Source organism: Opisthocomus hoazin, chromosome 9, assembly GCF_030867145.1.
Source record: "Opisthocomus hoazin isolate bOpiHoa1 chromosome 9, bOpiHoa1.hap1, whole genome shotgun sequence".
In the NCBI taxonomy this organism is placed as follows: Eukaryota; Metazoa; Chordata; class Aves; order Opisthocomiformes; family Opisthocomidae; genus Opisthocomus; species Opisthocomus hoazin.
Genome location: NC_134422.1, coordinates 21,727,525 through 21,740,346, shown reverse-complemented (window position 1 = coordinate 21,740,346; position 12,822 = coordinate 21,727,525). Strand labels below are relative to the sequence as shown.

At 35.3% G+C, this 12,822-nt stretch overlaps 1 protein-coding gene across 5 annotated transcripts in view; it reads left to right on the top strand.

The window, feature by feature from the left end:
* Nucleotides 1-12,822, top strand: part of TTC21B (tetratricopeptide repeat domain 21B) — a 49,529-nt gene that overhangs the window by 32,356 nt on the left and 4,351 nt on the right. For 4 of the 5 annotated variants that reach the window (XM_075431100.1, XM_009934074.2, XM_075431102.1 and 1 more), the window contains 8 exons: nucleotides 1,151-1,261; nucleotides 2,387-2,468; nucleotides 3,221-3,371; nucleotides 3,869-4,030; nucleotides 4,429-4,624; nucleotides 5,973-6,197; nucleotides 9,408-9,528; nucleotides 11,807-11,874. In XM_075431100.1, the coding sequence (XP_075287215.1) occupies nucleotides 1,151-1,261; nucleotides 2,387-2,468; nucleotides 3,221-3,371; nucleotides 3,869-4,030; nucleotides 4,429-4,624; nucleotides 5,973-6,197; nucleotides 9,408-9,528; nucleotides 11,807-11,874 (1,116 nt within the window). The remainder of the gene's footprint in view (nucleotides 1-1,150; nucleotides 1,262-2,386; nucleotides 2,469-3,220; nucleotides 3,372-3,868; nucleotides 4,031-4,428; nucleotides 4,625-5,972; nucleotides 6,198-9,407; nucleotides 9,529-11,806; nucleotides 11,875-12,822) is intronic. The other variant, XM_075431099.1, reaches the window with a different exon arrangement.

The window sequence follows — 12,822 nt, the reverse complement described above, 5'->3', positions numbered from 1 at the left end:
TTTTTTGGTTTGGAGTTGAAAATTTAGAGACTACTTCCAGTCACTAGAGTCTAGTACAGAAGTCCAGTTTAACTGTCATTCTTCTCTGACTTGCCCAAGGTGGGAAGTGTTTTTGGACTAGCAGGCTGCTTTTTGGTCTTCCACTGTGTTATGCACATAAGAATAGTGGCTTGAAGAAAGTTTTCATAATTAAAATTCGTACATGCATGCTGTCTCCATATCATTTCAATGCTTACCCACCTGCCTTTCTGTTTCAGAATTGTATAGTATATGTTTGAATTTGTGAATGACAGGAAGTAGGAAGAAAACAGTTGTTGCATATTATGTTGGTAGCCTTCGTATCCTGAACAGGATATTCAAAACACTATTTTGATTCAGAAATGCCTTTCACAAGTGTAACCGGAGAGAGAATTGCGATGCAATTATAAATGTATTCTTTAAAAAAAAAATAAAAAAAATATCAAAACACCATTTAAAATTAAGCAGGAGTGACAGTGCTTACTGCTACTTTTACTTTGTGATTGGTTTATCTCCCATTTGCTTCAGTGGGAACTTGGTTTGATCTGTGGTAACTATAAAATTTTCTGTGGCGTTTTATTCAGAATATTCTGTGATGGGACTTCAGCCTTAAGGACGCATGCTTATGTACATTTCAGTTTGTTAATATTTATTCTGCGATTGCTTCTCAGAAATGGATCCACACACAGTCTTAATATGATAGGTTTGGAAATGCAAATACAAAAACTGTTTCTACTGGAATTTGCTTCTGCTCCAAAACTAATTGGTGAATGTTAATGAAGTATTTGCTTCTGTCAATGAATGTAAAACTACTTGCATGTACATTTTTTTCAAAAAAAATTATTCTTACCAAAATATTGTAGTCTTCAGAGCAATACTATCTGAGCAGCTCTGTTTTTTTCAATGTTCCTTCAGAATATCCCTCTGAAGAAGAAAAGTTTTATCTGTTTTAAAGTTAAGGGAATGGAAATCAATTCAATTACTTGACCAAGAACCCACTACAGAGAAAGACCTCTCTTTAGAAAAGAAATAAGTTTTGCCTGAGGCTCTGAAATCTCAGGTTAATACTTGTAGAACTGAAGCAGCTTTCTTTATCTTTGAATTACATATAGTTAAGTATTTTAATCTACAGGCAATGTTGGAACTTGCACGTTTATATCTTGCACAAGATGATACTGATGCCTGTCAACATCAGTGTTCCTTACTACTAAAGAATGACCAAGATAATGAAGCAGCAACAATGGTATGTGCTATTGTACTAAACTTGTCTTGGAAGTCATTTGAAGTTTGTGTGTCTGTGATATGATGGATCTGTAAAATACTACTGTTAAGAAAGCCTACAGCTTCTGCTTTCAAAAAATGTGCAAAATCCATGGCACCAAAATGTTTTTCTGTTTATGCTGGTTAATAATTCAATAGGAAGTTTCTAGCAATCATAGCCTGTGTTCTACCTCAATGCAAAAATGCATCTTCAGAAGTACTAGTAGAGGAAAAAGTAGTAGTTGTAAGATTGACTAAAGCATGGCTTAATGCATGTTCTATTAACAATTGACTGATGGTCAGGGAAGAAGTTATTTTTCCAGCACAGTAATATTAAAGCAAGTATCTAAAAAAAACTTCCCGAAGAAAAGAACTGTGTACTTAAGGTGATTTTACATCCTTATACAATCATAGTTAATCCTACTTAACCATTTTCAATCACAGCTACAGATTCTTTGTATGGGATGTGTATATTCTTGCTTAGGACAGCTCAATCGACTGACCAGCTTTCTCTTCATCACATTAGGAGCAAAATTATTTTGAGATGGGAATAATCTGTTTTCTCACAGCAGGCTAACATCTGGAATTTATCCTAGTGTGTTGCAAGGACAGGGGTAATAGCACTCTAAATATATGTTATTAAATCTACTTTTGATTAGCTACCTCTTAGTGGAGAGAAACTGAAGTCAAATAATTTGTTTTACACTTGCTGAAGTGGACTATTATCTTTTTTTTTCCCCCAAGTTTAAACTAACTTTACTTTTCTATGTGCATTTATGGGAAATAAAGTTAGGAGTAAAACTATACAAGCAAAACCAAACATACTTGAAAAGTACATCAAAGTGTTTCATTCTCTTTTAATGTCTACCTTAAGTGAAAAATCGAGATACAAGCCTGCATCTGCTCATTATTATCCTATGTGTCTGTACAGAGAAAGTGTTTATTTTCCAGAGAGTAATGAAAAACATGACTCGGTTTACTTCTTGTGCAACTCCTGCAGCACTTTAAAGCTGTAGTTTCAGCTCCCCTCTTTGAAGAACTAGAGTTCATTATAAACCACAATTCATAATATTTTGTTTTGTTTTCTCTAAATTGGTCAATATTGTAGATGATGGCTGATCTCATGTTCAGGAAGCAAGATTACGAGCAAGCTGTCTTTCATTTCCAGCAGCTCCTAGAACGCAAGCCAGGTGAATATTCAGCAGTGATATTTTCAGTTCTTTCTGATACCTAGTTCTAATGAGATAAAGGAATAAATATCTAAAAAATACTTTGTATGGTTAAAAAGAAGTGTGCTATTTATAATGTAATGGATACTAAAACCAAGAACCACTACTGTATATAAAAACATAAAGCTATTGTAGGGGAAGATGAGAAAATTTTTTCTTGTAGATACAGTAATTTGCTGCAATGTAATGTGCATTGTTTACTTAAACCCAATAGAGATAGGATGTTATTTGCTTGTAACTGTAAAGCACTTTCTCTTGTGTTTAAGATATCAAATGCATGAACACAAAGCTAGCATTTTATTTCAAGATTAATAAAGGAAACTTGCCTTGGACAGGACGAATTTTCTTTTAGCAATTTGCAAATTATGACCAGAGAGAAAGCTACTAAAATGTATTAAAATAGTACTATAATGAATGTAAAGCTTTCTGGTGGACTTTGTGAAAGAAGTCGTAAGGACAGCACATGTTTTTGTTCAAGTGCTTTTGAAAGTGAAATACAATTATACTTAACTTTGTACAGGTTTTTTTAGAAGTATTGCAAGTATCACTTGATATCTTCGTTCTTGTATCTGTGGTTACTGTGTAATATGCCTTATGTATCACACCATATATCATTTTTCTATGTGAATAAAACAAGGCAGGCTTTTTATTTCTTAAGCTGTTCATACAGCAAATAACTAGAATTACAATGTCCTAATTATGTGTGTATTTAGATAACTATGCAACCCTGTCACGATTAATTGATCTGTTAAGAAGAGCTGGGAAACTAGAAGAAGTCCCAAGATTTCTTTTAATGGCTGAAAAACATTCTTCCAGAACAAAGCTTGAACCAGGATTTCACTACTGCAAAGGACTGTATCTTTGGTACTTGCAATTGTAATTAAGATAAGGTTTACTTGATTACGTAGTACATATTTAAATTAACTTTCTTGTCGCCCATTATCACACTATGCGTAGCACCTTTCAATGATAAATAATATAGCGCTGCTTTCCTAATTACTAAGGTGCTAGGATTTTAGGAAAGGTCTCCTTTTCTCTTCTGAAATACTTTCCAATGAGCTCCTCTTTCAAATGAAGCTATTTTATCTGTCTCGCGTAGATCTTTCATATTTCCTGCATGTGAAAAGGGATATTCTTCCTGGTTCAATAATATAATAGTACTTATTTTCAAATTTTAGGATTTATCATACTGTTTTTAGTCTGCAAAAACAAGTTCCTTGCAATAGTGTGCACGCTGTTCAAACCGTGCATTATCAGTGAGTGCAAGTGTCATCTGTTTTTAAATACTTGAGTTTCTTTGGGGGCTTTGGGGCAGAGAATTTTGCTTGTCCATCTTTTAAATATTTTAATTATCTGTCTAGGTATACAGGTGAACCAAATGATGCACTCCGACATTTTAATAAAGCTCGAAAAGACAGTGACTGGGGACAGAATGCAGTCTACAACATGATTGAAATTTGTTTGAACCCAGATAATGAAACTGTGGGTGGTGAAGTCTTTGAAAATCTGGATGCTGACATAGGGTAAGTGAATGAAATAAATATTGCTTGGGTTCTTCTGTCATCCTCTTTCTCTGCCACCCCTTAATAATGTGCGTTAAGTTGCTAGAACTTTGAGCTCATCTAATGCTTTGAATATTCTACTTAATATATTGTGAGAGACCATCCTGGGCTCTAGTAAATCAGTCTCAAGCAGAAAATACAGAACATTTTATCTGAAATCCTGGTCACTTGCAGTGTTAAAAACACTTGTTATGTTGAAACTGCTGTTGCTACAGAAGAGAATCAATGTAGAATGCCTATATAACAGTCATAGTGTACAAAATGGCACGTCTTTAGCATGGAATCAGTACTAACTCATAATTAATTTGGTATATATTAAAAAAATAAGCTTTTACAAACAGTTTTCTTTCTGATAACAGTAATTCAACAGAGAAGCAGGAGTCCGTGCAGTTGGCTGTAAGAACAGCAGAAAATCTTCTGAAGGAACTCAAGCCTCAGACCATTCAGGGTCACATTCAACTGCGAATCATGGAAAATTATTGTCTCATGGCAACCAAACAAAAGTCGAGTGTTGAACGTGCACTGAACACTTTCACTGAAATAGTAGTGGCTGAGGTTAGTAACCTGTCTGCTTAAAACTCATCCCGATGATGGAAAGCTTCATTATTTTATAGCTACTTGTAGTCATTAGCTTTAGGATTAATAATGGATACTCTTGTCACCAGCACCTTTCAACAGATTTTATTTAAGCACATGTAGACATATTTAGTCCACCAGAATGCCAAGAAATACTTAAGTTACCACTACCCATTAACTGTGTGCTACTCTGCTCCTTGGCTGAGCTGAGTATAATGACGCTTTTCTTGTGTGTAAGGCAGTTCTGAGAACTGGAAACAAGATGCCCATCTGCCTCCAGTACTGGCTTCCCAGTCTTGCTTGGAATTGATCTGAGGTCCTGTGAATATTAAATATTTTTCACATGTTGACACAGTTCCAGCAGGAAGAACTCTCCGGTCTATTTAGTCTTCTCTCCAGGGTTGTGTAAAATACAGTTTTAACCGCTTCAGACTTCAGAGGTTAATGATCCGTGCTAGGTGTGATTGTTGAGGGACAGGGGGGATGAGCTGATCGTTATGTTGGAAGAGAGGCGTTTGGTGGGGTCACTTTTTTTAACCCACTGTGGCAAGGCTATTTATAGTACAACCCTACAAAGAGGTGTAGAGACAGAATACCAATAGTGAGCCAGGAACACTGAGAGGGAGAAAGAAGCTTTTAAGTTAGCTGCTGATAGAACTACTCTCTGCATTTAGGAAGCAGTTTTGGGATATAAGCCCCATTCTCATCTAGATCCCATGCTAATAAAGGCAAAATTTTGAAAATCACACTTGCTCCTGCACTTTGTACTGCTTGCTTGAGGCTCTTGCATAGAATGTTGGCTTTTAAGAATCTCCTGTTTGTTATACGTAGCTTTTGGATACAGGCAGTTTAGACTTACGTTTTTAGGAGCGGTACAGTTAATAATAGGAATCAATGTCCCTGCTATTGACATTTGACAGGCACTTCTAAAAGTAGAAAATACCACTTGTATTGTAACTTCAGGTGAGTTCAGTTTCTATCTGAAGTGTTTATTTGTGTATGAGAAGGATAGATCTTAGTGGTATCAAAAAGTTTCTTGTTGGGATGAAATACCTGTGGATGCTTTCAGCGTCTCCTGAGCCTGAAGAAGATTGTTTTGAGCCCAAACTTAACTTCAGCTTCTTAATTATTTAACGTGATGTTAACCATGATTTGCCTTACAGAAGTAATCATAGCACTGGATGGAAAACATGTTTGTAAGATTGTATTTACTTCCTGAATTTTAGCTTGTAGCTTAGTTTTCAGATATTTGGTGAAAATCTTACTGAAAAAAAAATGAAAAGCAAAATAAAAAAGTATCACGCAGTCACTATGTTTTTTGCTGCAGAAGGATCATATACCAGCACTTTTGGGAATGGCCACAGCCTACATGATCTTGAAACAGACTCCACGAGCCAGAAATCAGTTAAAACGGATTTCAAAAATGATCTGGAATCCCATTGATGCAGAGGAGTTTGAAAAGAGTTGGCTTCTGCTTGCAGATATATATATTCAATCTGCAAAATATGATATGGCAGGTGAATTATTAAAGCGATGCCTTCGTCATAACAGGGTAAGTGACCGCACATTAAAAGTAACCTTAGTAACCTTCTGTTTTAATTCATCTAAATGCTTAGTTTTCCTCTGAAACATGATTTCAAAGTGTATTTCTTTTTCCAGTTGCATGGTATTTCACTTATTAAGAAGTAAACCAAAACAAGCCAGGAAACCAGCAGCTTTACACTTGAGGGTAGTAAACAAACCTGTGAATGCTGCTTAGTCATTTTTATTCATATTCTATATTAACTTATGCATGTTTTAGCTGTGTTGACACTAGAAGCTAAAGGTGTTTATGGAATGTCGGAGATCCATTTTACTGAGTCTCGTAAACCTGATGAAGATATAGCCATGTAAATTTTGGAGACTTGCTCCATTTATTGAAAGATATTATCTTCATATCTTAAAATATGTTTTTAAACATTTGTGTTCATAAGCCTGATACTAGACAGGTTTGGGTTTGTGTGTGGTTTTGGGTGGTTTTTGGATTTCTGGGTTTGTTTTTTTTTAATGCTAGTATTAATCTTCTGCTGTGAAGATACTGTCTAGTAGACTGCTGGGGACAAGCTCTAATGTTTTTACCTCAGGGTTTCTGAGCAGGCAAACTGCCCAATACTCTCTTTTGACTATAGGAACAGGCACAGATCTTGGTTCTTGTGCTTATTTTTCATTTTGTCCCTTTTTGCTGGTCACATTTTTCCATCTATACACTTCACTTTCCTTCGCGTGAGGCACATCCAATAGGCTAGTCTTCCATAGATACTATGCTGCAGGTTCAGGATACTGTTTATAGTGCACAGATTTGGTTTTGAAAAGAACCTGATGATCTATATTTCTGTTTCTGAAATCATCAGTATAGAAGGTAAGGTTCATTATTTAGTCACATTTCTGCAACCTCCCTGAGAGGTAGACTTTTGAACTTGCACTGTTTTCATTTCAAAATACAAAATTAAGAGGCATCCACAACAGTTCTTGGTATAATAGTATCATACTTCTGCAGAGATGCCTCTTAAAATAGGATGTACTCAATTTCCTTTTTACCTAAAATGAGTTTGAATTTCTACCTTAAGGTCAGTTGCATACTTGTCCTGATGGCCGAGGGAAGTTGCAAAATCCATACCACTGGAGGATAAACATGAGTCATGTCCCAAAATAAGTCGTGTCTTGAAATAGGTGCTCTGTTGAGCAGGTGTATACCACAAATGACACTTTGTTGCAGAAATTCCCAAGCTGCTCTGAAAACATAGCCTACCATGTAATTTGTACCCAGCCACGGATAAACAGGAAAGAGGATGGCTTGATAGGATGAGGAGTAATGGCTTTAAACTGAAAGAGGGTAGATTTAGATTAGATATAAGGAAGAAATTCTTCACTCTGAGGGTGGTGAGGTACTGGCACAGGTTGCCCACAGAAGTTGTGGATGCCCCCTCCCTGGAAGTGTTCAAGGTGAGGGAGCACTGGAACAGGCTGCCCAGTGAGGTTGTGGAGTCTCCTTCTCTGGAGATATTCAAGACCCGCCTGGACAAGGTCCTGTGCAGCCTGCTGTAGGTGACCCTGCTTTGGCAGGGGGGCTGGACTAGATGACCCTCAGAGGTCCCTTCCAACCCCGAACATTCTGTGATTCTGTGAAGGCCAGGTTGGGTGGGGCTTTGAGCAGCCTGGTCTGGTGGAAGGCATCCCCGCCTGTGCTAGGGGGTTGGAGCTGGATAATCTTTTAAGGTCCCTTCCAACCCAAACCATTATATGAAATTAGAAGTCTACAACTCCGGTTCTGTAACAAAACAGCACATTAAATATACTGACTTTTCTCCAAGTTGCATGCAAAGCAGCTAAGCAGGAATTGTACTATTCAAATAGATACTTATTATTTTAATCTTAAAATATCTTATTAATTCACAAGACAGTATCTTGTGTGGTATTCTCCAATTTGGAAGATTCCGTTAGATTGAGGAAACATGTTATTGTGATGAATTAGATTTTAAGATTATAGTAGTCAGAATTGAAGGATGTGGATATATATACAGAATTTAAGTAAATATGTTAAGTGAAAATTCTATAAAAGCCTAGTATCTTGTCATATAGGTTTCTTTTTATTTAAAAAACAAACAAACAAACTTAGGTTTGGTTAGTGAGATCCCAGTGAGCAGCTTGTTTCTATGAAATTGGGGTTTCCTACTGATTACTCTTCTTGATTTTGAACTTTTTGTTTTGTTTATCACAAATGAGAGGGGGAGTATATTTTTATCCTGATCTTCCAGGCATTCCCATACTGCTTATCCCAGTATGCTGTGATTTGAAAGCATTTTGTCAGTAGATTTTGGAAGCCTAATTGGAAATAATGATGTTAAAGATGGAATGTAATTTACACATCAGCACTTCTTTGCCTGTGTAAAAAAGGGACATATTTTCGTAAAAGCTTCATTTTTCTCTTGAAAATATTTGACCTGTTGGCAGCATAATAATATAAATTTTCACAGTAAGGCTATATGGTAGTTAGGGTTTTGCTTATTTTTCTGCTTTATGTGCTAAATATAAGAATGAATTACTGTAAGAATGAATGAAGTATGAGTTAATGTATCTTTCATAGTAACTTTATTATGGAGTTAAATTGATTTATATGTATGTGTAACATAAGGCTCGTATTTTCATCTAGTGCCTAATAGTTTTTTGAACCTGTTTTATAGGTTCTTGTAACTTGCCACTTGGAGTTACACAAAATGAAATATTTAAGGGTTAGTGTTCTCTTCAGGAAACTTAAGTCTATCTTTAGCTTTAAGTGGAAAATTTTAATGTAAAATTTTTAATGTCATTTTAATGTAAAAAAATAAGGCTATAAAAATACCTTTTTAAGAAAAAGTGAAACAAACAATATTTGTTGAAGATGCAACACTTTGCAGGTGGACTTGCAATGCAGCAGCTGTAGGGTTATTAGTAACAGAGAGGTGGTTATTCCTGGAGGCTGTAAACATTTTTGAAGGAGTAGTTGCAGTGTCCTCTGTGATGAACTCTGTAATTTATTCGGAGTGACTTAGGAAGTATCTGTGCAGAATTCCATATGACTTATTCTTATTACAGATGTTTTAAATCAAGACTATGTTGTCATCAAAGTTAGTACAAGTATCACTTATGCTTTCCAGTTGTACAGATTTGAAGTATTTAAGCAATTAAGCTGTCAGTATTATTATACATAAACTTAAAATTTTGAGTTAATATTTATATTTTGCAGTCATGCTGCAAGGCTTATGAATACATGGGATACATAATGGAAAAGGAACAAGCATATAAGGATGCAGCAATAAATTATGAGATGGCCTGGAAATATGGAAACCAAATGAATCCAACAATAGGCATGTATATATAACTTATACGTATGATTTCGGGTACTACAGAAATGTACCCTTTACTGGAAAAACTGCTTTTAATTTTTCATAGATACAGAGTATCACTGATATTCTTCACATAAACATCACAGATGTTTAAAGGTGTACTTAACAGTCACTTGAAAAGCCCTTGTGGCAGGAGGTAGCAGCTTTATGATACTTCAGAAATTTCTGCATACTGTTTCACTACAAGGTTTGGTCTGAAACAGTTTTAGTTTGCTCTTTGTGAACAACTTTCTCTGTAAGTTCAGTATTAATGTTTTAATAATGTATTTATAGTAATGCAGTATGCACTAGCTATAAGTAGAGAACCTCCTGTAATAACCAATATATATCTGATGGTGGCAGATCACTGATTTAATTATTTCATTTTGATAGTTGGATAAATGACCTGTTTATATGGAGAAGGTTTTATATATAAGGATTTTTTTAATTAATTGTTTAAATGTCTTTAAATAGATCTGGTTTAAAAAAGATGATTAACTGAAAACCTGGGATATTATTCAAGTTCCAGTTTGAATGGTTAATTGAAGTCTACGCTAAACTGTCACATTTTCAGACTATTTTAGTGTAGGAAACCTTTTATGAAACCAACACATAGGATAAAATGCCCTTTCTTACTCAACAACTAGAGTCTGTTTCTAGGTCCCAGGGCTGGTGGGTTTACACAAGTTCTCTTCCAGGTTTTGGGCTATGATTGTAGCCACTCAAAAATGCATACTTCTTGTGGTCTTTAATCTGTGATCTCTTTTTTTGGTGCCCTAGTTTGGTTTTTTTTTTAGTGTTAGGGTGAGATAGCCTTTGGTATCAACTGGAAAGCCAGTGGTTTTTTTTAACAAGATTGTAACTGTTACGCATATGAACTGCCATAGATTTTGTTTCTTTAAATCCTGGATGCTGCAATGGTTTGATTCATTATTTTAATCTACAGATCATATTAGATAAAGTAGAGTTTTATTAATGGAACTAAATGTTTTGTGGTTTAGCTCCTGCTTTTATAGCACACTTAAAGATATTTAAAAATGCACATGCAGGGATGGATTGCCAAAACTAGAAGTTACACAATGTATTGTGGGTCAAAGCAGAAGTAAGACTTGGAAGTCCAAACAGGTGTAAAAATTGACTGATAAAATCTGGCAGTTTATATGGGAAAATCTCTAGATACCTGAGTTTGGATGTAGTAATTGTACTAGTTGTTCCTGCTCCTATAGACTGACCCATGAATGTTTTGGCTAAGATATGGCAGTCGTTGATCAAATAAACATATTAGAAAGAAGTTTTAATAGTAAAAATGTGTGATTTCTTGAATTTGCAGAGAACATAGATCAAGACTTTTCTCTTGCTATTTTGAAATCCTCTAGAGCGTAGGAACTAAGCAAATTACAAAATCATTTGGTGTCTGGAAACAGGACAATGCCTTAGTGAAATTAAACTGTGAAGCAATCTTGCATACAAAAAGTGAGAGTATGATGTTAAAGGTACTATGTGCCCACTGCCTTCTAGTTTTGCATACAGCACTGTGAGAATTGTCATGCATTAAAACTAAAATGGTTAAGGCAGCACAAACTACATCTGTCAAGTAAAACTGTATAAACTGGTCTCAGATCCCTTGTGAGGATAAGTTCGTAAGTGAAAGACATAAAATTTCAAATTTTGGAAATCGCATGCTTATAATCTTTTTTCCTTAGTCCTGATCTCTGTCCAAGCTGATATACTTGAGCTGTACTTTTTATGTTGAAAGTACCAGCCTGACGTTGTTATGTGACTTAGCTATTCCATGTGACTTTTTTTTATCAGTGATCTGCTGACAGTGGAACAGAGTAGTATTTTAATTCCCTAGTTTGTTACTGCTATCCTGATTTTTTTTCTTCTTCTTTTGTCCTTTAATAATGGCATTGCCTTTACAAAGGGACAGTGTATTTTAGGTCACAGTGAGAAACTCTGTGGGGTGCTGTAGTAATTGAAAAAACTACTATGTATTCTCTGTAGTAACGCATGGTTTCCAGAGTAATGTCTCCTTTTGATTCACATGTAGCTATGAGTGTGTAAAGGACTCTTATTTACTACTTAAAGTGACTTTTCAGTAGAAATTTTGGTCTCTATAGGCTTAGATGAGAGAATACTAGAAAACAAGCATACGAACTTTCAATATGTACAGTGACCAAAATGGATTTGAATGTGATACTTCTGTTATTCAATACAGAAACTGAAGTTGTTGCCTTTTTTTCTCCCCTTTTACTTACAGGATACAAGCTGGCTTTCAATTACCTGAAAGGAAAGAGATATGTTGATGCAATCGATGTCTGTCATAAGGTAGAATTTGTATATATATGTACTTAATACTCTATCTACTGTAGCAACATGCTCTTAATAATGATCCTTTTTCTTTGGTTGAGTTTAAAATTCTAAAATACACGGCTTAATGTCAGAAAGACAGCCTATTTAATAAATTTGATAAAATTAAGTATCCTCTACATGATCTGCTTTATCCTGAGCTCCCTGGCCACCAGGTAAATAAGAGATAAAGTGGCTGGCTATAAGTGGAAGCATATTCAAATAGCAGCACCTTCTTTTGGCCATGTGTTTTCAACTTGATAGATCCACACATAAATATAGCTGAAAAAGTTAATCAAATGTTAATATCAGAATACACTATTAGAAAGTAACTTCCAGTATTATCTTTGTACGGTCCAAACATAAATAGAGCAGATGCAGAATAAGAAGGACTGCTATTACTGAAGCAGAGTGAACATTAGAAATTAATAATTATTAGTTTTAACAATGAAATAAATTTTATTTACTCTTTTTTTGGGGAAATAAAGATAACTAGAAAGGAAAAATTGAATAGAAGGAGAAGGGAGAGGAGGGAGTTGAAGGGCAAGAAAAAGAAGTGTGTAGGGTATAGTAAGAAAGAGCCTGAGAGAGTGAAAACGTAAGAGCAGTTTGTCATTGCAGAGAACATATACTTAAAACCTTGGAAATGTCTCCAGAGGTCACTGTTCCGAAGGCATGCATTTCAAGCCACCCAGAGGCTTTAGCCCTTGACCCTTGTGTCTTTTGCACCAAGATGACAGGGCAGTGTGAAAGGGAAGCAAAGTGTATTTGATAAAGCTGTTCTTGACCTCCATACATGGTAATCTCTAGCCACAGTTAAATATTTATGCATTCTTAAAACAAACTTGTTGTGTTGTTATTTTAGTTTTAGAATGTGTAAGATCAGTGATGAGGGGGATAACAAAACACAGTATTCTTTTCTTTTAG